At 52.6% G+C, this 26,582-nt stretch overlaps 1 protein-coding gene and 1 non-coding gene across 3 annotated transcripts in view; one reads left to right on the forward strand and one right to left on the reverse strand.

Moving 5' to 3' along the window:
• Positions 1 to 295: 295 nt before the first annotated feature.
• On the forward strand, positions 296 to 424 carry LOC122696674. Its single transcript, XR_006341808.1, has one exon. It is a non-coding gene; the product is annotated as a U11 spliceosomal RNA (small nuclear RNA).
• Positions 425 to 3,158: 2,734 nt separating this feature from the next.
• LOC122696142 (epididymis-specific alpha-mannosidase-like) overlaps positions 3,159 to 26,582 on the reverse strand; it is a 31,763-nt gene continuing 8,339 nt past the window's right edge. Inside the window, exons 3-20 of one of the 2 annotated variants that reach the window (XM_043905833.1) lie at positions 25,233 to 25,338; positions 21,196 to 21,368; positions 19,486 to 19,574; positions 19,019 to 19,042; positions 18,697 to 18,874; positions 17,823 to 18,021; positions 16,791 to 16,981; positions 15,598 to 15,736; positions 13,984 to 14,117; positions 12,113 to 12,387; positions 10,944 to 11,135; positions 10,191 to 10,443; positions 8,966 to 9,076; positions 8,653 to 8,891; positions 7,835 to 7,959; positions 5,751 to 5,863; positions 4,562 to 4,682; positions 3,159 to 3,256 (exon numbers count right to left, since the gene is read on the reverse strand). In XM_043905833.1, the coding sequence (XP_043761768.1) occupies positions 3,159 to 3,256; positions 4,562 to 4,682; positions 5,751 to 5,863; positions 7,835 to 7,959; positions 8,653 to 8,891; positions 8,966 to 9,076; positions 10,191 to 10,443; positions 10,944 to 11,135; positions 12,113 to 12,387; positions 13,984 to 14,117; positions 15,598 to 15,736; positions 16,791 to 16,981; positions 17,823 to 18,021; positions 18,697 to 18,874; positions 19,019 to 19,042; positions 19,486 to 19,574; positions 21,196 to 21,368; positions 25,233 to 25,338 (2,760 nt within the window). Of the gene's footprint in view, positions 3,257 to 4,561; positions 4,683 to 5,750; positions 5,864 to 7,834; positions 7,960 to 8,652; positions 8,892 to 8,965; positions 9,077 to 10,190; positions 10,444 to 10,943; positions 11,136 to 12,112; positions 12,388 to 13,983; positions 14,136 to 15,597; positions 15,737 to 16,790; positions 16,982 to 17,822; positions 18,022 to 18,696; positions 18,875 to 19,018; positions 19,043 to 19,485; positions 19,575 to 21,195; positions 21,369 to 25,232; positions 25,339 to 26,582 lie in introns of both variants that reach the window. The other variant, XM_043905832.1, reaches the window with a different exon arrangement.

Here is a 26,582-nt window from a genome sequence, read left to right on the forward strand (position 1 = left end):
TCACAGAAGTGAGAAAATGCAGAAACAAAGGAAGATAGTCCAATAAGACTAAGTAATTATAGTTTTGTCATTAAGCAGAGCCAGGGACCTTTAGTTCCTTCTTAAAGACTAATATTTTGAGCCATATACTGTGAGCGTTCTCATAGATCCTGAAACCCCCACCGGGTGGAAGAAGGTAACTACATGAAGACCAGACTGTAGCTATGGCATAGGCGGCCACCGTTCTGAGAACTGGCCTCAAGGAAATGGGAACAAACTGCTGCGAGAACTGAAGATTAACTGTGCTTAAAACAATCAAGCTTCTGTCGTGAGTGGCACACGTAGGGCAGCTCGTTTGCTCTACGTGCGGAATCGACATCAAGAGATTTCGGAAGCATACTTTTTGCTAATGGGGCAGCTGGTGATCGTTGATCCTGGCGCAAAAAAAAAAAAAAAAAAAAAAAAAAAAAACCAATCAAGCTGATGCTAATAAATGAATTTCAAGATGATGGTCAGAGCTGACTGTGTTGTTTCTTCATGTAGCCCCTTCCCTCTGTCTATAAAAGCTTTTGCCCACTGATTGTCAATGGCAGGGAGTCAGCCTTTGGACAGGCATCTGTCCTCCCCCTACCCCTCTGTTTGTGGGGCTCCAAAATAAAGCAAGTTTTACTTTCCACCATCCTTGCTTCTCTATTGGCTTTTGAGCATTGAGCAGCTGGACCTTTGCTTTCGGTTACATCGGATTCGCTTTTTCCTTCAATGATGTGTCAAGCACGTTTTTCTAAGCCAATCAGTGGGTTCCTCCCCACAGGGTCCATCAGAGCCTGATGCTCAGAATACCCTCCCAGCTCTTCCCCTGGAGATTTGTCATGGGTATGAATAAGTTCAAGGACCCTGTGTCACTCTGGTGTCTACCCTTCCTCGGTGATACTTGGAGGAGTTTGTTAACTAAATCCTCTAAAAATTATATAAGTAGAAACTGAGAATTGACTTTAGGTTAATAAGTACATTTTATGATCTATCAGTTACTCTAAATTGATTATGAATTTACAGTGCTCCGCACCCACTCAGCTGTAATTCTGAAACCTAAAAAGCTCTGAAAATGAAACATTGCTTTTTAACCTCTTTGCAGGTAAACATGGCCTGATGGATGTGAGGGCATTTTTAGTACTTATTCAAGCTACTTCCTGTGTATATCATATCCTCACTGTGTAAATGTAAGTGTTTGTGTGACTTTGTCAGGGTCAACATAACAAAGTATCAGGGACTGGGTGGGCCAGCCAACAGAATTTTGTTATCTCACAGTCTGCAGGCTGGAAGTCCAAGACCAAGATGCAGACAGAGTTGGTTTCCTTCTGAGGCCTCTCTCCTGGACGTGTAGATGACCATCTTCTCCCTGGGTCCTCACACGGCCATCCCTCTGTGAGTCTGTGTCCTAGTCTTCTCTTCTCATGAGAACACCAGTCAGCCTGGATTAGGACCCACCCTAATATCTCATTGAAAGAGCTGACTCATTGTACAACACCCTGATGCTGGGAAAGATTGAAGGCAAAAAGGAGAAGGGGTGGCAGAGGATGAGATGATTGGACGGCATCACCGATTCAATGGACACGAACTTGGGCAAACTCTGGAAGATGGTGAGGGGCAGAGAGACCTGGAGTGCTGCAGTCCATGGGGTCGCAAAGAATTGGACATAATTTAGCGACTGACAACAACAACAACATAAGTTGTTTTATGTTAATTGCCTCTTTGAAGACCATATCTCCAAGTATAACCACATTCTGAGGTGCGAGGGGTTAGGACTTCAGCATACAAATTTTGGGGAGACACATTGCAGCCTGTGATAACGGGTGCTGTCTTAGAGCCACTGTTGGGTGGCTCTGTGATGCAGGACAGGGACTGTTTATCTCTTTCTAAGATCCGAAGAAGCTCTAGGAGCTGGGACACCTGGCTGATCCCAGGCTCGGTGTGAGGACCTCTGTTGCAAACAGATCCTGACAGCCTGGAGGCTGTGATCTGGTGTCACCCCCAGGTGGTTCTCCAAGGGTCCAGGTGAGGTGTCCTGTTAGAAGTGACCTGGTTAGATATCTCCTGAGAGCCCCCTACAAGCCTGACATCCCCTGCACCCAGGAGTCTGGCTCCACCAACAGCCCAGATGGGAGTTTGGGGTTTTTTCTTGGTATGACTCCCAAAGGCTCTACTTGGCCACCCCACCTCTTGCCACTCCAGGTCAAGGCAGCAAAAGATCAGAGGGTCCCCTTGACCTCAGCCAGCCCCATGAGTGCTCATGGATACCACCCTTCCCAACACTTCATGGTGCTGGAACTGGCTTAGCATCCATCCCAGCTGCCTGCCTCACCTCCCAGAAGACGGTGCCCAGCGGTCTCTTTTCTCAACCATCCTCTGACTTTTTCAAGACTCCTCCAGAAGAGGAGACTGGATGCACCTTCCTGCATGTAGCTGCTGCATTTGCCTGGTTCTATTTTGGGAAAGACATCCAGCCTGAGAGAGCAGTGGAGCCACCACAAGAAGCCATCTGCTGGGTGCCTGCATCACCCTGAGTGGACTCCTCAATATGTCTGCCCCAGGTCAATGATAGACTTCCTCTCTGCATTTCTTTTTTGCAGGGAGCACAGATGAAATTTCCCAGTGCAGGATCCGGGGGACTCTGTAGGAAGAGGGGGCCTCAAGCTGTGTCTGTGAGGTGTTTCTACAGCTCCAACCAGGAATAACCTTTCCACAGCTTTCCCCAAACAGAAACCATAGGCTGTGAAGTCCTCTTCTCCCCACCGTGCTGGGTCCTGGCACCCCAGGCCACTAGTCATGCAGCAGGGCCACTGGTAACACTGATGGACTTGCTGAGATCTGGCAAGGCTGCAGGCATTTTGGTATTACTGGGGATTATTTCCTTCTGTCTTTGGGAGAACTTCCTGGCTTTGACTCTTGCAAGTGAAGCAGGAGTGTGAGCGTGTGTGAAGCTACCATCTGTGACAGGAGAGGAGAGAGAGGGCCGGCTCCAGTGGGCAGGGTAAGACACAGGTCCTTAATGTGATTTTATTTAAGAAGTCAGAACACCCTCATCCATCCATTTCCTGCCTTTAGCCCACCAGCTTGGCAGCTGTTCCCCTCACCCTCTAGGCTGCCTTTCAGTGTCCTGGGACCAAGAATCTGCCAAGGGCTCACTGCTCCTGAAAGTGAATGAAGAACGTCCGGATCTCCTTCGGGTAGATGGTGATGTTGGGGCCTCCCAGGGGTGGTGAGGGATGATTGAATTTGCCTGGGAGCAGAGAGGTTCTGTCCAGCACGGCCCCTGGACCACCTGCTTCCTTAGGTCCCCTCATCCCAGCATCCCCCTCACAACACAGCTCCTGCTGTGTCTGTGGCTCCCACTGTGATCAGAGCCCTCAGCTGCCCCTCTTGACAGGACTGCACTGCCAGGGGGCTTCTTTCATTTCTGGCCTCCCCTGAGGGACAGCACAGTGAAGGCATGTACAGGGGGTCCTGGCCTCACTTGGCCTTGTATCTCTATGGGTTGTGGCCCTGTATATGTTCCTAAGAGTCTTCTCACTGAGGCCATGAGGGGGCCCTGGTCCCTCTTGGCCTCCTATTCTCATAGAGTGTGGAACTCAATTCCTAAGAGCTTTCTCAGTGAGGCCATTAGTGGGCCCTGCCCTTGATCTCAATGGACTCTGCTGAGGGGTCACACCCTGGGGTTTAGGCTTCCTCTTTGGGTTGAAACATGCTCATCCATCCATCCTTCCATCCATGCATCCATCTATCCATCAAAACATTCATCATTTAATCATCCATCCATTCACCATCTACTCCACAATCCATCTTCTATCTTCCTTCCTTCCTTCCATCTTTCCTTTCCTCATCCATCCATCCACCCATCCATTACCCATCCATCTTCTTTTCTTCCTTCTTTTCATCTTCCAACCATCTATCATCCAATCACCCACCTGTCCAGCTTACCTTCCATCCTTCTTTTTATCCTTTTTTCCACAACTAACCAGCTTTCTATCAATCCATCTGTCAAGACTGACAAAGTGTCTACCTACGTAGCCAGAATATGCCATGTGCAATAGACAAAGAGGAGATAAATGGGTCAGAGCAAACTGAAGGAGAGGGGAGAGCAGAGGAGGCCCCAGATTCAGTCCTGGACCTGGAAGAGCCCCATTAGGAGATGCCCAGATAAAGGGGGCAGGGCATTCCAGGGAGAGGGACAGCAGAGATAGAGTTGTAAAGCAGGCTGTGGTTTGCAGGAGCTAACTGTGTGTCACAGTGCAATGCACAGCAGGGAAAATGTCAGAACCCCTGAGGGTATGCTTGCAAGATGAGGCTCACCTAAAGAAAAAGATGAGACTCATCCAAGGCAGGGAGAGAGTGTGTGGTCTGGGACTCATGCACACACAACCTACATACATAGTCTGTGTGATGACTGACTTGAAGACTTTGTGAACCTCCTGCGGTGGATTCAGGAAGACCTAGACTTGGGGCAGGAGGGCACCACTTCCAGGTCACACAGGCCTCAGGGGCAGAGCTGGGGTCTCGATGGGGGTCAGGACCAGGGCGTCTGAACCTCTGTGGCGGTGAGGGTTCTGCGTGCTCCAGGTCCAGCGATGCATCTCGCTCACGTCCCAGGTCCCTGTGAGCGAGCGCTCCTCCACGGACACCACGGAACCCAGTCCCCGCAGCACAGACTGCAGGACAGAGCAAGGGAGGGGTGAGCACCCGGACCCCAGACCTGAGCAGAGACCCCGACGCAGCAGGGCGGCCGCACCAGGGCCCAGGGCCCAGCATCCTCCACATTCATTGTAGAGCAAGTCCCTGCGGGAGAAGGGACAGCCCCATTTTACAGGTGAGGATCTGAGACTGGAGGGAGCTGACCACCCAGGGCCGAGCTGGATTAGCACACCCAGCAGGTGGCAGGCAGGTGGGGCTGCCCCAGCCTCGAGTCCCTGTCTCCCTGCAATGCTCAGTGGAGCCCTGTGTGGTCCTGGGGTGACGAGAGTCTTGGTGTGCATCCCCTTTTTCTGACTGAGTGTGGACCCAGCCTCCAGGCCGAGAGGGGAGGTGGGTGAACACTCTTCCTGGGAAGGAAGGACAGGTGGCTGCCCCAAGAGCGGGGGTTGTTCTGCACGAGCTTCCCTGAGCTGGGGGAGGGGAAGGCGTGGAGGGCAGGCTCCCTGTGCTGCTCCCATCTGCCCTCTGCTTTTACATCTGCTCCTGAGGGCCGTGCCAACATGGGAGGGCAGAGGTCGGGGTCAGGACACAGACACCCATCAGGTGTGCTAGGTGCCAGGCACCTGTGTGCACACAGTCCCACCGCAGCCTCTCAGCATCCCTGTGGGCAAAGACTCTCTCCTCCCCATTTACAGGTGAGGAGACTGAGGCCCAGAACCCAGGGGCCCACGAAGCCCAGAGGAGGCACCCAGACTCGCCCCTGGACTGTGTGATCACCCACTAGGGAGGCTGAGAGAATCTGTTCACTTTCTTATTATGCATGTAACTTCTGTGTAGTGTAAGAAGATGTGCTACAAGAAAAAATGATAAACAAAATACATCTGTGTTACATGATGGTAAATTCAGAAGACCATCGTGACGGAGGGTGAGGGACCCCCAGGTTCCTTTGTGAGACCACCCTGATGTGGTATTTGCCAGGTGCCATATGAGTCTGGGTAGTCACACCAGGGTTTGTCTCCCAAGGGTGTGTCCTCCTGGGGGCCTGACTCTGTGATGTCGGAGCAGGCCATGGGAGGGCGGCTTACCTGCAGGTTCAGCGTCACAGGCTGAGACAGCACGGGGTCCTGGTCCACCTCGTACAGGTGCTGGAGCCGCAGCAGGACCCGGCGCAGGTCTGCCTTGGCCTCGCGGTTTTGGTCTTAGGGACAGAAGGAAGGTGGCCGTGAGGACAACAGTCTCTGCCTGGCACTTTACACTCTCACCTCCATTTCACAACTTCAACCTCCCTCGGAGGCAGCTAACACAGCCCAACTTTGCAGATGAGCCAAACAAGGCTCAGAGAGGGGCGGACACTTGCCCAGACACACAGCTGATGTGCATCAAGAAGGAGCGGGGTGTGTGGGGGGGGTGGTATTCCAAGCCAGGTGCACCCAAAGCGACCTCCTCCCACCACCCACACTGAAGCCGGCACTGATTCTTGTTCACTGGTGGGGTCTTCACTGGGCTCATCCTTCCACCTCCCAGTTCTCTGGAAGATTCTCTCTGGCTTGGCCCCTGTGAAGGGTGGTATGGCCTCGTAACCCTGCAGACGAGGTGCCATCGCAGAGCGGATGTGTCAGGTCACTGCCACCAAGACCTAGGAAATGTGTTGCGATACAGCTTCCACCTGCTGGGTCCTTGGTGACCAAATGAGATGACCCGTGCTGCCAACCCCACAGAGCACAGAAACATAATGACCTGTGCTGTGTGAGGAAAGAGGGCATGTGGGCTCCTAGTTACTGCAGCCTAAGAGGTCTGCAATGTCTCTTATCTCCATTCAAGGAATGGACTAGAGGTTAGGGACTAGAGCTCTAGAATCAGGGAAGGACTTCGCAGAGCAGAACATGAAGTTGACCAGGATAATGGTGATGAAGATGGTGATGTTCGTGATGATGGTGGTGGTGATGATGGTGATGGCGGTCATTGTCGTGATGGTGATGGCCGTGATGGTGATGGTGGTGGTGATAATGGTGATGATGATGGTGGTGATGGTGATTATGTTGGTGATGGTGGTGATGATGATGGTGATAATGGTGATGATGACGGTGATGATGGTGGTGATGGTGATGATGATTTTCATGGTGATGATGGTAGTGATGGTGATCATGTTGTTGATGGTGATGATGGTGGTGATGGTGGTGATGATGGTGTGGTGATGATGATAATAATGGTGATGATGACGGTGATGGTGATGATGGCAGTGATGTAATGGTGATGATGATGGTGATAATGGTGATGATGGCGGTGATCGTGGTGTGGTGATTATGACTGTGATGCTGATGGCAATAATGGTGAAGACAATGGTAATGATGGCAATGATCATGCTGGTGGAGATTCCTTGAGGACTCAAGCATCATGAGAGGCAGCAGGCCTCACGCCATCCCCTGTGGCTCCCCTGATTCAGTCTCTACCGATGTCTCTCTAGGAGGATGGACTTTCCCAGCCCAGCCCCCTTCGCCTCCTCTTTGGTACAAGCTGCCCCTGGAAGATGCGCTCTCAATGCACTTAGCCTGACACATAACAGTAGAGGAGGCTCTATCACTGCAGGTGAGGCTCCCCCATCTCACCTTCTGTGACAAGTGGGCAGGCTGTGGTTCAGTGATGGAATTCTTATGTCTACAGAGTTGAGCCACAGTTGGCAACACCCCTCTATCAGGTACAAAGATGACCATTGGCCTCTGCCCTTTTCCACTTTCTCCTCATTTCACAGACATTTGGAGTGTGCCTGCCCTAGGTGGGTCTCTTGGAGCAGGGCAGTGGCTGAGGCACAGTCAGTCCATCCTCTGAGAAGCATGGAGTTAAGGGAGCAGATAAGGGGCAGCAGCCCCAATATGAACAATGTGTTCCTGGCAGTTGTTACCTCCTCCAGAAAGCCTTCCCTGATCCCCTGCTGGGGGCTCCCCTCTGTACACAGTCACAGCGTCTGACGACATCCAGACCCACCTTGTTTCTGCTTGCTGAGTGACCTGCCTCCCCTAGGGCCTCACATCCCTCCTTGGACAGTTAAGGGAACCAGGTGACCTCACAGAGCCTGGAGGACTCTGAAGAATGTCCTTTGTCTGCTGAAGGGCTGGGGACCAGGCTGACATGTGGAGGCAAGAGTGAATGTGGACACCTGGCACCTGCGCACCTTTCCGGAGAGTCTGCAGGTGCTCTGTGTGGTTCGAGCTGTACTTCCAGCCGGGGATGCTGAGGATCTGTAGGTGGACACTGGAGGGGAGCATCACAGCCTTTTGCTTCCAAGAACCGTTCCAACTGCCTCTGTGGGCAGTTTCTGTAAGGCAGATGAACAACAAGGAGAGGCTTTGGGCCAAACTCTCCTCTCGGCATTCTTAGCTCTCCATACCAAGGCCCCCATTTAGTCTGATCTCTTTCCCTCGACCACACCGCAGGCAGGCTGAAGCCCCTGCTGGTGCAAATGCCCCAGACTGCCTTGAGTCTCTAGTCCAGCCCTTACAAAACTGCAGACTGGGAGATGGGACCAGAGAGAAGACGCCATTTCCTCCAGAAAATGCAGCGAGTTCACACAGAGACCTGCTCTGTGAACAGTTCTGGGAAGCCAGCTCCCGCGCTGTCATCTGTGGCTGCCTCTGCCCAGAGGGACTCAGCCCTCCACTTCCAGGAGATGCTCTTTTCAGCCCTGGGCTCCAGCTGGAGCCGCCATCCCTCACAGCTCCCAGGCCTCAGTGATTGGTCAGGCCTGGGTCACGTGATTTGATCAGGGCCAATCAGAACCTTTCTCTGGGATCTCTGCCCTTGAAAGAGGAGTTTCAATTCCTCCTACTGGCTGAATGACCTTAAGCAAGTCACTTAAAACTCTTTAACCTCAGGATGCCCACGTTTACAAGGAGGGGCTTAGATCTGAGGTCCCTGGTCACTTTCTGCCCCATAGGAGCCCAGATCCCTGCAGGCACCAGCTCAGCCGCATCCCTAGACAGGGCGGCTCACCCGGGGGCAGTGATGACAGGTGCACTGAAAGGACCCCCCACCTCACCATTCATCTCTCTGAGCATCACGACGGGCCGGTGCTGCAGCGCCAGCCCACTCCTCTGGTGCAGGCCACTGGTGAGGGTCCAGGGTCCCATCAGGAGCCAGAGCACCTGGTGGACGACCGAGGAGTCGTTCAGTGTGAGGTCGTTGTCCAGGGCCCACTTGTCATTGTTCCACAGCCGCCGGTGGAGCATGACCTGCAAAGGACAACTGCCTGACTGGGTCTGCCTGGACCATGGGCTGCTTGTGAGTGACCAGAGGGGCCTCCTACCTCCACCTGCCCGTTCCCTTGGCTGGAGACGCCGTGAGCCTGCTCGGACAGCAGCACCAGCCTGCTTCGTCTGTCCTGAATGAAGGCTGACTGCACCAGGGGGTAGTAATTCTGTGGACAGAAACATTGGCAGGCTGGTGGTGGGAGCAGTGGGCCAGGTCAGCCAGCAGGTCCAGGGTCTCCCTATGGCCCCAGGCGGCCCCCTACATGGGCGCAGCAGCAGCCCAGGGTGGCATGGTAGACAGGGGGAGGGGCTCTGAGTTCTGAGATGGACACACTGGGATTCAAAGCCAGCTCCACTGCTTCCTGACTTTATGCCCTGGGGGACCCAGCCCACCCAAGCCTCCATTTCCCCATCTGTAAAATGTGCCCAAAAGGTCCCTCTGCTGCAGGGAGACAATTAGGCATTTGTGCCCATCCAGCCTGGGATGCCCTCCAGCCAGGGGTTCCCAAATAGAAAGGGGCTGGTATCTGGGCTGGAAAGCACTCACACAGCCCTGCCCTTTGCTCTGTTGGAGCAAGATGTCCTGGGCTGATGGTCCTGGACCCTCTGGAGCTCAGACCACAGTGGGTGTGGACCAGTCACAGAGATGAAGGGACAAAAGCTCATGGAAAACAGAGGAGGGAGGAACCACACCCCTTCTCAGGGCCCCTGTGGAAGGAGAGGGAACTAACATGGATGGTGGCTCAGGAGGTGCCCAGCACCAGACTGCCCCTGAATCATCCCAGCACTCAGCACAGCTCTGGGGCAGGTCACTGTCTTCCCAGGAGAGCACCGAGGCCTAGGGATACCCAGGGACTCGCCTGAGGTCACGCTGATGGAGGGAGAGGCCTTGGGAGCTGATTGATTTTGGAGTTCAGCCCCTGCTCAGCCCTACCTGGCAACCAGGCTGTGGCTCAGCAAACAGAAACTGAGGAGGTCACACCCCATTCAGGCCTAGCCAGGTACCACGTGCTTAATCCTCAAGCAACCCCCAGTGGGTCATGCATTGACTGAGGAGGACCCACGGTGCACACAGGATACCTCAGGGACATGCCTCACAAACGGCGGCCCCAGACTCTGAGACCAGGTATGAACACACCTGGGCTGCAGCCCCTGGGGCAGACAAAGGGCAGAGGGGCTCTGGGAGATGCTCTGGACCTAATGGGTCACTCCTGCCTTCTGGAAAAAGGCCATCAAGACTGGATCTACAGCAGCCACACCCCGGGACAGCTCAAGGCGTACCTGAGCGATGGTGTTCCACGTGTCCTGCCGGTAGGGCCTGCGCTGCATCTGGTAGCCATTGTTGTCAGAGTAGAGGACCTGTCCCGTGTTCAGGTCGGTGCTTGTCCTCAGGATGGCCTCACGGTTCAGCTCCAAGGGGCCCACCCGGTACTCCTGCTCTATGCGATGGCAGAGCAGCTCCCCATCAGATCCCTGGGGCCTGTGGGCCAGCCGGGAGTAGATGGCGAACGTGGGCTCACTGTCATCCACCTCCCTGGAGGAGAAGCAGTGCAGGTAGGTCAAGCCCAGGGAGCCTTCTGGTCACCCCGCTCCCCCCTTATTCTTTCCTTCGTCTCCTTCTGTTTCCCTCCCTCCATCCTTCCTGAAGCCAGGGGGATGGGGAGCCTGCTTGGAATAGAAAACAGGAGGGACCCTGTCCTCTGAAGACTCTGGATACCCAGCCATGCCTGGGGGCTCTGTCTGTCCTGCTGATGGAAACACAAGAACTGCTCTCGGGTGTTGGTCACTGTCACCGTGGGCTCCTGTCCCGCCTCTGGACTCAGGTGCCCCCAGGGTGACACAGCGCAGGCCAGAGAGCAGGCCTGCAGAGACTGGAGCAGCTCATGACGTCACGGGGCTTCCAGGGAGGAAGGACCGTGCGCCAAGCCCAGGTCCAGGAGCTGGGTGTCTGCAGCAAGGACAGGCCCCCATTGCCTCAGTCACCTGCCTGTGAGCACCTCCACATGCTGAGCACAGCCAGGGGGCCACCCTCACCTGTAGAAGTACTGCCGGATCTCAGTCACCAGTGGCCCTGCCATGATCTCCATCCTCACAGCCTCCCACGCAGGCTCTGCTCTACCGTCGGGTCTAAACACATAATTGTCTGAAATCTGGTCTTGATTGAAGTGGCTGTTCACGTGATACTCCATGAACTGCTGGGTCACCTGTACCTTTTGGTTACTCTGCCTGCACAGAGAGAAGAGAGAAAACAGTGTCATCATGATGGACAACATGTCATCCTCATGCTGGAACCAGGCTCACAAAGCCTCTATGGAGAGGCCAGCCTGGAGCCGGGGGTCAACAGCAGTGGACTCTCCAGAACTAAAGCAATGTACATGTACAACGGAATATTACTGAGTGCTCAAGGGGAATCGGAGAAGGCCATCGCAGCCCACTCCAGTACTCTTGCCTGGAAAATTCCATGGACGGAGGAGCCTGGTGGGTTGCAGTTGGTGGGGTCGTGAAGAGTCGGACATGACTGAGTGACTTCACTTTCACTTTTCACTTTCATGCATTGGAGAAGGAAATGGCAACCCACTCCAGTGTTCTTGCCTGGAGAATCCCAGGGAAGGGGGAGCCTGGTGGGCTGCTGTCTGTGAGATTGCACAGAGTTACATGACTGAAGCGACTTAGCAGCAGCAAGGAAATGAGGGGTCTCATTTACCCTGCAACATGTATGAGAGTTGGAAACATGATGAGAAGAGAAAGAAGGCAGCCTGCCAAGGACCCATATGGTATAATTTCATTGCATGATTCATCCATGTAGGCCAATCCGGAGAGACAGAAAGGAGGCTCGAGTCACCAGGGCTTGATGCAGGTGAAAGATGTGTGGGGCCTGAGCGATGATGGAGCCTGGGTCCACAGTGCTCACTGCACCTTTCCCAGCCTGACCAGGGAGATTCAGAACGTTCTGGGGCTGCACCCCATTTCTGCTGCTCCCCACACTCTCCACTGACCACCTCTGCTGGATCCTGTAGGTCCTGCCTACTTCTGTGGCCTGACCTAGACTTACACACTTAGAAATACAACCCAATGCACTTCAGGGAGCTTCACCACCATCACACCCTTGCCCTTCAGCTGAGGAAATGGAGATCCAGGTAGGGCATTACCTGCCCAGGTCCAGGGTCCTCCTGGCCTTAGAGGCAGCAATGACTGCACCTCACCTCTCCCAGATGCTGTGCATCAGGTTGGTGTCCAGGTCCAGGAAGATGATGTAGCAGTCGTTCACCACAGGCACCAGGCTCTGGCCCATCCGCCTGCCACGTCTCCTCAGTCGGACTGCAAACTGCTGGGTGCTGGCCACAGAGGGCTCAGTCTCCCCAGTGTCCTCCTGGGAACTCCTGCTGGGCCGGATGCTGTAGTGCTGGTAACTGAGTCCTGGGATCGTGGTCAGCACGTGCAGGTCATAGGCAGAGGGCAACTCCTTCGAGCGCTGGACCTGCAAGACCCGAAGAACAGGATGAATGATGCATGTTAGAGATGGAAGATACCTCAGTCTCCTCGGAAACCCTGGGCTTACACACCTGGTGGATGGAGTGCTTGCTCTCCATGGAGACAGCAGTCATCCATCACTGGGGTGCTCTGTGTGCCCCTCCTGGATCCACCCTGCTCAACCAGTCTCCTTCCTCCTTCTCCACCAGGGCTGCAAACCACCTGCCCTCCTCACATATTTCCTCCTGTTCCTGCCTCTGAGCCTTTGCTCACGCTGTTCCCTTGACCTCTTTGAAGGGGGCTCCCTTTTCTCTTAATCCTCCAATTTCCCTGAGGAGGGAGGTTTCCAGGTCACCCTGCAGGCCTGTCTCCATCTGCATGTCATCTGATTCAGGGGAGGGAGTTGGGTGAGGACACTGGGTCCATGCAGGGTGTCCTTCACGCTCTAGGGATCAAGTATCATTTCTGGGTCCTGTGGGAGGGTTTGGGGGGCCATGAGCAAACCCATGTGGCTGCTCACAGCTTCCAGCCCAGCCTTTTCTGAACTAAAACAGACACCCGTCCCCACCCCACACCCCTAACCTGTCCTGAAGGTTTTCCTCCACCACAATTGTCATCTGTCACTCCTACACTTTTTGATTTTCTTCTTGCCTGGATCCCCCCACTGAAATAGGAGCCCCCTGAGTGCAGGGACTTTTGTCTACTTGCTTATTAAAGTTTCTCTAGTGCCTAGAGTAACACTTGACACATACTAGATGTTCAGTAGTATTTAAGAGAATTTCGGCTTGATGGTTGGTGCCTTTGGGTAGTGAAGGGGGATGTTATGTGTTGGGTCTACTCCACCCAACACCCTTGCCTCCGCCAACCATGACAGAGAGGAATCTTCCTCCTCTTTCTCAGCTAAGGGCCACTGCCCTGGCTTCCAGGTCATCACCCCATGCCTTAACTTTCCATTTCTGTGTGTGTTCCATGAATCCCAGGGTGGCTCCAGAGTCCAGGAATGAACACTCATCTGGGGCCAGGCCCAGAACAGACATCGGGAGTGTTTGCTGAATGGCGGAGATGGCATTACCTCTCCCACCTCTTCAAGGAAGGGCTGGCTTGGTGACAGTAGGGGCACCTCTAGAACCAAGTCTAGCTCCAGGTCTGGGAAGGAGATGAGGAACGACCACACAGTGTCTCAGCTGGGGCCTGCCCCTAAAACAGCACTTCCATCAAGATGCATATTGAAGAGTATTGCTGACTTCTCCATGAGAAGTATAAATTTATATATATACACGTGTATGCATAAATTTACACAGGGATATATATATATTCCCAATGGGGAGCGGGGGAGGGTGGATGCCTCCCATGTAGCTGAAGATACCATGAGATCTTCCTTGGTGGGAACAGTAGAACAAACTTCTGGTCAACTCAGATGCCCAAAGCCCAGGGTCAGACCTCTGGGTGGATCCACTGACCCTGATGGTGACTCACCCCATGACACTGTCCTCACAGTGAGGGCAGCCTTTCACATGTTCCCTTTAGATGCCCACTTTTGGGCACTCAGCCCAGAGCAGGGGCAGCAACAGGGCATGCACCATAGATGGGATGTCCCCCTTACCTGTGCAGGCACGGGGCGGCCTGACACATCTGTGACTCTGACACTGGGGAAGTCCACAGTCAGGGTGATGATGGTGGTGATTGTCCAGGCCAGCGGGTTGTAGACCACCACAAGGCGTCCCCCAGGCTCTGGGCCTGCAGACAGAGAACAGGCTCTACTGCTGGACCTGACCCACCCCTCACCCCTGGTGCCTCTCAGAACAAAGGAAACTGAGGCAGGTGAGAGCAGCCCTGCAGAGTCTAGGGGGAAGGATAGACAGACAGACACATGGGCTCTGACGTCCAAACCCATCCTCATCTGTTCAAGTTGGGTCCTGGTTCCCAGACGGGGTTGGGGAGCATGCCCCTAGAGATGAGGGTCCTTGAGCTCCTCACTCATCTCTCCCTGTCAGCCACTTTACTGGTGAGGACACTTAGGTGCAGAGAGAAGGGTCAGATTTCAAAGGTGACCTGTGTCCTAAGGCCTGCCTCCAAAGCTTGAGCGCTTGGCAATGTACAGCAAATTCTCTGGAGCTTAGAGGGTCAAGGTCAATCACCAAGGTCAGCCCTGGAGGCCTCTTTGGTCTGAACCTGGATTCTCTTTCCACTCCTTCCCCACCCCACGTGCCCCAGGCTATGACCACGTCCGATGACTACCAGATCCCTGGACACGGCACACACTGTCCGGTCTCTGGCGTCTGCCCAGGCAGTTCCCATGGCTGGATGCCTTCCTGGGCTCTCCACCTGCCCCTTGCTTGGGGAGCTGGCCCCATGAGCTCATGCGAATGGCTGGCCCTACAAGACACTGGAAGGACCCAGTTCTACCTCCCTTTCTATGACCATCATCCCCTGCTGACTGCAGTCCCCGTGGACAGGATTCCAGTCTGCTGCACCCCTGACCCCAGGGCCCTTCCAGAATCTGAAGGTAGGATGGGACTGTACACAGACGCAGATCGGAGGTCGGAGCTGGGGAGGGGAGGGAGAGGGCGGAGTGGGGAGGGGAGGGGAGGGGAGGGGAGGGCACAGTGACAGAGGGTGAGTATGGGCCCTGGGAAGGTGGGTGGGCCACATGATCCTGCAGGGAGAACACCTATCTCTGATAGCCCAGGATTTGCAGGGGTGAAGCGCATCAGCTCCAGGCAAACGGGGTGACCACTCATTCTCTACCTGTGAAACCCACAAAGTCAAAAGAACATGTGCATCCTGTCTACAGACTTGGGCAGCACAGGGGTATGGGTACCATGCCTACCTGTGTGACCCTGGGCAGCTCCGCGACCTCTCTGTTCCATGTGTGTCCTCAGCAATGAAGTGAGGACAGTGACACTTCCAGCTTTCAGGATGTGTGAGGTTTTACACTAAATTGTGCAAGCAGTGTGCTTGGCAACATCCAGACTGCATTAACATTTATTCCTGCCTCTAGTTGGAGGCAGGAATTACCCCTTCATCAATCACAGAGAGGAAACTGCTCAGTGAAGTGAAGGCACCTGCCCAGCTCACACTGAAATGAGAGCCTCCCCTGGATGGGACTCGAGTCTGAAGTTCAGGTGTCCCAGTCCGTCCCCTGATCCTCAGGCTCTCTTTTCAGGCCAGAGCAGACACCCGCCATAGCCCACTGTGTCCCCAGAGCCTCGCTTACCTGAGTGGGCTGGAGACCTGTCCTGGATGATGGAGGCCATCAGCGTGTGCACCCCTTGCATCCCGGTGCTCAGGTGCTCCACAAACATGTCATCAACCTTGAGGGCATGAGTCCCGGTGATGGCGTCGTGGTGCTGGACCTGGGCCCCCGCAGGAGCAGGACAAGAGTGAGGTCAGGCCAGCCTCTGCTCAGCACCTGCTGTCCTCAACCCACTGGGCCCTGACTCCTCTTCCCTCTCAGCAGGTGCTGCTGGAGAATTGGGGGTTCCTCCCACTTTACAGAAGAGAAAACTGAGGTCAGAGAGGCTGATGATCTTGTCCAAATGTTGTTGACCTCGGGAAAACACATAACCTGTATCCCCGACCCTGGACAGAAGACAGACCTCTGGAAAGGACCCTGCCAAGTTTCCCACTGTGACCCAGTCATCCTAGAAGTGCTGATAACCTGCTCCAGAGAAGCCCCACACCTGGCCTGGTACTTGACTACACCATGTAGGGTGGATGACCTTCTCTTCCCAGAAGGGAAACTTGAGTCCCCGTGAGGTGAAGCCACGCGTCTGCCCACCCTGATGGATGCTAAAGTCAATCCCATCTCACACTGCACAATGAGTGGTCCTGCCAGCAATTCCCTTTAGTGACTAAGAATGTCATGGGCTTGTGGCCCATTTCTGACTGGAGAGGAGACAAGTTATAGGAGATCTTGGGTCTCAGTTTCCCATCTGTATAGTGCGGGAACAAGTAAGATACAGATTCATGAGCAACTTTGATTGTGTCAGCCACAGAGCCCACCACCTTATAAGTACGATCACATTCAACTGTCCCATCAATGTGCTGAGTCAGCATGTGGGTCTCCCTTTCCAAGGAGGAAATGAGAGCTCAGAGAGGGAGAGTCAGTAGCCTCAGGTCACTGAGCTGAGCTGGGATCTGAACCAGCCAGGAGAGTTGGACACCAATGCCGCTCCACATTGCCCTTTCCACTCTGGGGCCAACTGGCTCTAAATCTTGGCAGGCCATGGTGCTAGCCTTGGGGCAGCTTCATCATGCATGGTCTTGTGACCCAGGTGACCTCAGTGTTCTCATCTGTAAAAGGGACCTGTAGTGACCGGGGACTGGGAGGTGTGCTAGGCTGGGAAGGGGGAAGCACACAGCCCAGGATGGTCCGATCCTGTCCTGTCTCTGGGAGGCTTGCGTTACCTCGGAGACTGCCCAGCGGAGCTGCTGGAGCTGCTGCAGGCCCCAGGCCGGGTCCAGGTTTGGGTGCAGAGCCAACAGCATGTAGCGTGTGAACATGGACTCCCCGGCGTACAGCAGAGTGCTGGCTCGCCTTGCCAGCATCTTAAGCCCGCTTCGGGAAGCATAGAATCCAGTCCAGGCATGATACTTGTCTAGGAGCAAAAGGCCAGGAGTGCCTCTGAGCCCGATCTGGGAAATGCTGAGGAAGATGAAGTCAGAGGTGGATCTGCCTGGGTCTCCAGGGACACAGCCTAGGCCTGGGATGATCTCAGGGTTCCTGGTCCAGACAGGTCAGCAGTGGTACAAGATCCCTGGATGACCTGGGTAGCTGTCAGGGTCAGGCTGGGCTGGGGCATGCCTGGAGATACCCAAATGCTGAAAGACTGTGACAAGGACTAGAATTCAATGTGCACCTGGGCATCTGAGACAGCCTGTGGATAAAGGCCCTGGAGGACCTCAGGGGAGGAGGGAGAGGGATGGAGCCAGAAGGGCAGGACACAGAGGGAGGGCTGGAGTGCTGACAGCCCCTGTGTGCCTCTGGAGACAAAGCAGGTCCTGGACAGGCATGCATTTCAGCAGTTCCCTCTGGTTGTCCATGGGGGAGGGCTGGCAGCTCCCAGTGGGAGCTGAGAGAGCCCTCAAGTCACTTTCCTGACCCTGGATGCAGAGGTCATGGCCTAACTAAGTCCCCAAGAGGCATTACCTACCCCGCCAGTACCCCGCTGGAAACCAAGGTTGCCTCTGGACATCACTCAAGCCTCTCTTGTGAGAGGAGCGAACTGGGGAAGGAACAGTGGACAACACTGAGCCCGCCTACCCTCTATCCCTGCCTGAGACGATCCACGCGAGGCAGGCGGGTGAAGTAGGGCTGCCTGTGACCCAGCGGCCCTGTGGGCTCCACCGGCAGAGCTGAGCAGCCTGGGAAACCGCCTGTCACTGCTTTGGTGACCTCTCTCTGGCACCGAATCCCCCCCCTACCCCCGAGGCTCCTACCCGAGGAATAGGGCAGGAAGTCGTGGTGGTCTCGGACCTGCCAGGCGACTTGGTCAGAGTGCACAGCCCGGAAGTAGTCGCCTAGCGTGGCGTACTCCATTGAGAAACTGAACTCTGATGTGTTGTTATTGATGTATTCCATTATAATGTCCATGTTGGCGAATTGCTGTGAGGCGTTGAAGAACTCCCTGTCACATCCCTGCAGCCGGGGGACAGAAGCAATGCCCCGCCCTTCTGGGTGCAGAGCCCAGCCTGCCCAGTGAGTGCTCCCCTTATCTCCATGACCATTCCCCTCTCCCCATGGTGGACCCTGAAGCCCCCCACGTAGCTCACTAGCTCTCTCCTCTGGGAGCACAGCAGGTGCGCCATCCAGTTTGGCTGTCACCACAATGGTGACTGGGTGTCGGGCACTGTCCCCAGGGGGTGTCTTTCATTATAAGACAAATCCAGCCAATGGAGCAGGTCCTGTCATCCCCATATCACAGATGAGGAAAGTGAGGCTCAGAGTGTTCAGAGTCTCACAGCCCCTGAATAGGGAGCCAGGATTCAGGCCGAGGCCTCTGCTCCCAGCATTGAGTAGGGGAAAGGAGGGGGAGAGCTGGGGAGAGGCTCTAGTCTGCATCTGGGAGGGGATGCATCAGAGGTGGAGGTTGTGGGGTGATACAGGGTGGGGCCGGAGCTGGTAGACTGGGTGAGGACTCGGGGTGCAGGGAAGGAGGACTGAGCTGGGGCTGGGATGGCCCACTGCCTGGATGGACATTGGTCTGGTTAGAGCTGGACACACAATCCTTGGTGGACCCAGGTGCTGGGGTGGGACACATGAGAGCAGTCCCTACACAGAGTTGAGGAACCAGGGCCTGGGACCCCAACTTACCCAGGGCCAGAGGATGTGTGCTGTCTGGAACCAGGAGGCTCGAGCCAACACATTGATCGCTATGGAACTGGAATGAACTGGGACGGTGTCTTCATTGACAGGCATACCCATGCTGGGGTATAGGTAATCCCCGTGTTGACGTGGGAAGACAGGTTTGCCATCCCAGTTAAATCCCTCACTGAGAGAGAGATGAGAATTAGGGGGCCCAGCCCTGAGAAGGGCAGCAGCCTGAAGTCTAGGAGGCAGGCAGAGCTCAGCAAGTCCAGAGCAACTGTGCCTGCAGATCCTGCTCGGGGCCTCTGTCTCCCATCAGAGGGTGGACAGGGTGGTAGTGGGCAGATGAGAGCTGTTGGACAGAAGATGCCCCCATGTCAGCCCTGTGGGCACTTAGGCACATCACCCTGACTCTGCAGGGCACCCAGAACCTGCTAGTGAGTCCCCCCAGCTCTTCTCCCAGCTGCCCTTTCATCCCACCTCCCCTGCTCACGAGGGCTCAGCCCCCACCCACAGCCTCCCAGACACAGAGGGCAGAGGGGACTGGACTCAGGATTGCCCATCAGACAGCCCACAGCGTGGCTGAGGACACGGAGGCCTTGGTGTTGCATCCTGAGTCTAGTGCAGCTGCCCCACAGCTGTTAACACGGGGCCTTGGCTGGGTGTCCAGGCCTCAGCTGTCCTCTCTGTAAGATGGGTGCTCAGTGCGAGCCCTCAGGGTTGGCCATGAAGGCCGTGGCTGAGGTGGTCCAGGGAGGGTGCTGGGACCGGGGCTGGCCCAAGGCAGGTGCTCACGAGCAGTAGCCAAACTGGTCTAGGACGTGTGTGAAGATTTCCTGCTGCGCCGACAGGGATCTGGACCCTCGCCACACGAACTGCAGCTCCTGCAGACCCGGAGGGAACAGAGTGAGGCCCAGGGGCGACGCGGCTTCCGGCTCCCCTCTCCAGACCCGACCCGAGTCTCCTAGCTGCCCCACCCCTTCCTCTCAGTGGTTCATGGTCAAGATCTCGGTCTGCTGCTCCCTCCTCTAGATTCCCCCTGCCCTCCCAAAGCCATACTGGTGGAGGAATTGGCCCTCCAGATGGTGCCTGCCTACACTTTCATCTGACCCTCCTCAGGGCAGGACTCTTTGCCAGGGTCTGCCATCCAGGCTGTTTCTAACTCGGCTTGAATGCCCCCAGACAGCAGGAGCTCATCACCGACCACTAAAGGTGCAGTAGTATTTTTAAATTTTGATGGTTAGAATGTGCTCAGGATTACACGCGGGATACAAAGCCCTGCTTCTATGACCACTAGCCCTGGCTCCACACACAGGTCACTGACTCCTCTGTGACTTGTTTTCTGCCTGTGACTCTCACGGAGCCACGCCAAGCTCACAGAGTTATCTGCGGGAGAAATGAGGTGCCAGGAGAAGTGCGCTCAGGTTTCAGTGTGGGGCTCAGTGGGGGCTCATTAAAAAGCCTAGTCTTGCCCACCCAGTGCCCAGATCCTCTTTGATAACTCTTACTGTCCATGCAACCACGGCGCCTTGGAACTTCATTAAAAGAGTGATCCTACAGAAAGTACTTACCATTTGGCTTGATTTTTCCATCACTGCAATAGGGCAATTATAGCAGTCCTATGGGTCATTGCGTGAAGAACACCCCACGAAAATACATGCTGAAGTCTTAACCCCAGTGCCTCAGATGTGACCTTATTTGTAAATGGTTCTTTGCACCCAGAACTGAGTTAAAATGAGGTCATGATGCTGGGCCCTGCTCCCATATCAGTAGGGTCCTTATAAGAGGCAGAGTTGCTCCCAGACATGGGAAATATGATCTGAAGACTTGGGGAGAAGTCAGCCATCCCAAGCCAAGGATGTCTGAGGCCACCAGGAGCAGAGAGGTGTGTGGAGCTAGCCCTCTCCTAACCTCCTGAAGAGGCCATGGCCCTGAGCAGGATACACCTCAGACTTCCGGACTCTAGGTCTCTGAGCCACACACAGCTCAAGGTGGCCACAGGAAGTGAGCACTCCGGGCCTAAGGTGACTGTGAAATCAAGAGGGCAGTGGCTCCTGTCAGGCTGGAACCTTGTTGGATGGACAGGCGGCATCTGCTGTGGGTCTTCAGTGTTACCTTGGTGCCTTAGAATGCACCAATACACGGAAGCGTTATGATGTCCCAGATACCCTGAATACCTCCTCCTCTCTGCATCCAGCACCGTTCACTCAGGGCAGGTCTTGGCACAGCCTGTCCCTCTGGAGACTCAGGGGGAAGAAGCCCCACCCCACCCTGCCTAAGGGGGAGGGGACTCAGAGCAGCAGGGTCCCAGCTGGGCCTGCAGGAAGAGAGGGCCACTCGTGCTGGGGGCACAGCAGGGCAAAGTCAGGCCTGGGACACCACATGTCTTAGGCAGCCAAGAGCCCCCCGAATGCTCTGCAGAGCAGCAAGGGCTCTAAGATGCAGGGGGTTAGAGGGGGAGAGGCAGAGGTGAGTAGACACCAGTGGATGCCACTCACGACTCACCCGTTTATATTGCATGGCCTCCTTCATGTTGTAGTCGATCCTGGAGATGACGTGGGCATTGAAGCCCGCCAGGGCAAAGAGGGTGGGGGTCGTGGCAGATGCACCAAATGAGTCCACCTGCCAGGAGAACTGTGGCCGGACCCCAAGTGTTTCATAGAGAAACCCGTGACCTTCTGCAAAGAGATCAGCCTCCTCAGTGACTGAAGGGTGGCCCCTCACCCCCTCAAATTTAAGAGCTGGAGCTGACTGTGGCTCAGATCATCAGCTCCTTATTGCAACATTCAGTCTCAAATTGAAGAAAATAGGGAAAACGACTAGGCCACTCAGATATGACCTAAATCAAATCCCTTATGATTATACAGTGGAGGTGAGGAATAGATTAAATGGAGTAGATCTGGTAGGCAGCATGCCTGATGAACTATGCATGGAGGTCCATAACATTGCACAGGAGTGGCAACTAGAGCCATCCCCAATAAAAATAAATGCCCAAAGGCAAAGTGGTTGTCTGAGCAGGCCTTACAGATAGCTGAGAAAAGAAGAGAAGCAAAAGGCAAAGGAGAAAGATATACCCAAGTGAATGCAGAGTTCCAGAGAATAGCAAGGTGAGAGAAGAAATCCTCTTAAGTGAACCATGCAAAGAAATTGAGGAAAACAATAGAATGGGAAAGACTAGAGATCTCTTCAAGAAAATTGGAGGTGCCAGAGAACATTTCATGCAAAGATGGGTACAATAAAGGACAAAAACAGCAAGGACCTAACCTAACAGAAGCAGAAGAGACTTAAAAAAAGTGGCAAGAATATACAGAAGAACTGTGTGAAACAGATTTTAATGACCCAGCTAATCAGGGTGCTGTGATCACTCACCTAGAGGCAGACATCCTGGAGTGTGAAGTCCAGTGGGCCTTAGGAAGCATTACTGGAAACAAAGCTAGTGGAGGTGATGGAATTCCAGCTGATCTATTTATAACCCTAGAAGTTGATGGTTTTAAAGTGTTGCACTCATGCCAGCAAATTTGGAAAACTCAGCAGTGGCCACAGGACTGGAAAAGGTCAGTTTTCATTGCACTCCCAAAGAAAGGCAATGCTGAAGAATGTTCAAATTGCCGTCCAACTGCACTCTTTTCACATGCTAGCAAGATTATGCTCAAAATCCTTCAAGCTAGGCTTCAGTGGTACGTGAATCAAGAACTTCCAGATGTACAAACTGGATTTAAAAAAGGCAGAGGAACCAGAGACAAAATTGCAACATACACTGGATCACAGAAAAAAGCAAGGGAATTAAAAAAAGAATCTGCTTCATTGACTACACTAAAACCTTTGACTGTGTGGATCAGAAAAAAATGTGGAATATTCTTAATGAGATGGCAATACCAGACCACATTACCTGCCTCCTGAGAAACCTGTATGCATGACAAGTGGCAACAGTTAGAACTGGACATGGAACAAGGGACTGGTTCTAAATTGGGAAAGGAATGCAGCAAGGCTGCTGGGAAAACTGCCATCCCCCCATAGAGATATTCTATCTAAAATGAAGTCTCGAGAGTGTTTATCAAGACCTAGGAGATGAAAACACAGTGACTCAAAACCTATGGGATGCAGTAAAAGCAGTGCTAAGAGGGAGGTTTATACCAATACAAGCCTACCTCAAGGAACAAGAGAACCATCAAATCTAAGTTTGCACCTGAAGCAACTGGAAAAGAAGAACAAAAGACCCCCAAAGGTAGTAGAAGGAAAGAAATCATAAACATCAGAGCAGATAAATGAAAAAGAAATGAAATAGACACTAGCAAAGATCAATACAGGAAAAAGCTGGTTCTTGGAGAAGCTAATCAAAATTGAGAAATCATTAGCCAGATTCATCCAGAAAAATAGGGAGAAGGCTCAAATCAATAAAATTGGAAATGAAAAATAAGTTAGAATATAGAACACAGAAATACAAAGGATCATAAGAGACAACTATGAGGATCTATATGCCAATCAAATGGACAACCTGGAAGAAATGGACAAATCCTTAGAAAAATATTACTTTCCATAATTGAACCAGAAAGAAATAGAAAATATGAACAGGCTAGTCACAAGCACAGATTCACCAAACTCTATTCACAAAATCTTCCAACAGACAAACACTCAGGGCAAGATAGATTCACAGGTGAATTCCACCAAATTCACAAAATTATCAAAATTCTCTAATTTTGAGAATTGCCGATACCTATCCTGCTCAAACTCTTCCAGAAAATTGCAGAGGAAAAAATCCTCCCAGTTCATTCTATGTGGCCACCATCACTGGGATGTCAAAACCAGACAAAGATGCCACAAAAAAGAAAATTACACACCGATATCTCTGGTGAACATAGATGCAAAAATACTCAACAAAATTCTAGCCAACTGAATCCAACAACACATTAAAAAGATCATACATATTGATAAAGTAGACTTTATCCCAGGCGTGCAAGGATTCTCCAATATACACAATATTGCCATCACAAGATACACAAATCATTCAACATGACACACCATCTTAACAAACTGAATGATAAAAGCCATATGATCATCTCAGTAGATTAAGAGAGAGTTTTTGAGAAAATTCTACACTCATTTATTACAAAATCTCTCCAGACAGTAGGCATAGAAGGAGCATAACTCACATAATAAAGGCCATATATGACAAACCCATAGCAAACATTATTCCCAACAGTGAGAAACTGAAAGCATTTCCTCTAAGATGAGGAATAAGACAAGGGTGCCTACCCTTGTCAGTATTATTCAACATGGTTTGGGAAGACTTAGCCGCAGCAATCTGAGAAGAAAAAAGAAAAAAGGCAATCCATAGAGGAGATGAAGTAAAATTCTCACTGTTTGCTGATAGCACGATACTATACAGGGAAAACTCTAAAGATGCCACCAGAAAATTACTTGAGGGAATCAATGAATATAGTAAAGTTAGAGGATATAAAATTAATAAACTGAAATCCCTTGCATTCCTATACTGTAATAATGAAAGACACATGTACCCCCAATGTTCACTGCAGTGCTGTTTGCAATAGCTAGGGTATGGAAGCGACCTAGATATCTGTCGACATGGATAAAGAAGTTGTGATACATATGTGCAATGGAATATTACTCAGTAATAAAAGGAACACATTTGGAGGAAAGGAAAGTTCAATGCTATCATGATGTCCTACACACAGTCCCTCTTTAGTGGAGTGCCAACGGATAGAGCTCAGCCCACGCTGCAGTCAATCCTGGCTCATCCACTGACTCTTTGTCCTTCTTGTAGCCTCAGTCTTAGTGTCTCTTCTGCAAAGGAGTCTGAGAGCATGATGCCCTCTGCACACCCTGCCTTTAGTGGTGAGTGAGGTGATATGTGTAGAGAACACTTGTTAAATGGAGAGGAATGTGCCTGTGAGTGGCCAGTGTGTGTGGAGATGGAGGGGATGGTGGTGATGGTGGCAGTGGCATTGGTGTTGGAGGTGGTCCATGTGTAGATAGTGATGGTGGGGTAATGGTTGTGATGGTGATGGTGATGGTGTTGGAGGTGCTGGTGTTAGAAGTGATGCAATGACGTGCTGAGCTGTTAGTGGTGGTGCTGGTTCTGGTGCTGGTGGGTGAGGTGATAGCAGAGATGGCATCTGACGTTTACTGATCATTTACTAGGGACCCACACACTGTACACTATGTGCTCTGTTGGAATTACCCCAATTTAATCCTAGTAACACCCCTTTGGGGTGGATCTTACATCACTATCAAGCACTTTTCCAGAGGAAGGAACTGAGGCCTAATGAGGTTGCATCACTTGCCCAGGGTTACAGGGCTGGGAAGGAGCAGAGTCAGGAGACAGCCAGGCCGGCTGGTCTAGAATCCACACCCTTATCCCCTGCACTCAGGCACAGACATGGACGCAGTACCAGCAATCACAGTGTTGACTGGTCAGTCTCCTGCTGAGAAGGGAGGATGGAGCCCAGGACGAGGGCTCAGACACCCAGTCCCAGCCCCACAGGAGGCCCCAGGGACCCTGGTCTGGGGAAGGGTAATCAAACCTGTGAGCTGGAGGATCTGGTCATCAAAGTGGGTCACAGCCTCGTCGTGCATGACCTGGCCTCCAAGGACAAACTCCAGGCGACCTTCGGCCACGAGCTGGTGGACCTTGTCATGGTGGGCAGAGAGAAAAGGCCAGGTTATATCCCCTGGGCTGAGCCAGTTGTATTTTCTGGGCACATGCCTATAGCATCTTGTGGTCCTTCCTTCAAACTCCTCAGCCTCATTTATTCTGCAAATAGCAGGACACTGTCTGTCCTGGTCAGCACTGTGTCCAGCTCTGAGAACAGGGCCTGGCCCTGGCTACTGCTTCGTCAGGCATATATATAGGTACATATGTTCACAACTTTTGCTTTTTAAAATTTTTTTATTATTTTATTTTATTTTAAAATGATTTATTTATTTTACTTTATGACATTGTGTTGGTTTCACCATACATTGACTTGAATTTGCCATGGGTGTACATGTGTTCCCCATCCTGACCCGGAGTCCCAACTCCCTCACCATCCCATCCCTCTGGGTCATCCCAGTGCAACAGCCCCGAGCATCCTGTATCATGCATCAAACCTGGACTAGTGATTTGTTTCACATATGATAATTTACATGTTTCAATGTCATTCTCCTATATCATCCCACCCTCACCCTCTCCCATAGAGTCCAAAAGACTGTTCAATACATCTGGGTCTGTCTTGCTGTCACACATACAGGGTTACCATTACCATCTTTCTAAATTCCATATATACGCATTAGTATACTGTATTGGTGTTTTTCTTTCTCGCTTACTTCACTCTGTATAATAGGCTCCAGTTTCATCCACCTCATTAGAACTGATTCAAATGTATTCTTTTTAATGGCTGAGTAATATTCCATTGTGTATATGTACCACAGCTTTCTTATCCATTTGTCTGCTGATGGACATCTAGGTTGCTTCCATGTCCTAGCTATCATAAACAGTGCTGCGATGAACATTGGGGTCCACGTGTCTCTTTCAATTCTGGTTTCCTCAGTGTGTATGCCCAGCAGTGGGATTGCCGGGTCATATGGCAGTTCTATTTCCAGTTTTTTAAGGAATCTCCACAGTGTTCTCCATAGCGGCTGTACTACTTTGCATTCCCACCAACAGTGTAAGAGGGTTCCCTTTTCTCCACACCCTCTCAAGCATTTATTGTTTATAGACTTTTGGATAGCAGCCATTCTGACTGGTGTGAGATGGTACCTCATTGTGGTTTTGATTTGCATTTCTCTGATAATGAGTGATGTTGAGCATCTTTTCATGTGTTTGTTAGCCATCTGTATGTCTTCTTTGGAGAAATATCTGTTTAGTTCTTTGGCCCACTTTTTGATTGGGTCTT

Source organism: Cervus elaphus, chromosome 6 (genome assembly GCF_910594005.1).
Source record: "Cervus elaphus chromosome 6, mCerEla1.1, whole genome shotgun sequence".
Classification (NCBI taxonomy): Eukaryota; Metazoa; Chordata; class Mammalia; order Artiodactyla; family Cervidae; genus Cervus; species Cervus elaphus.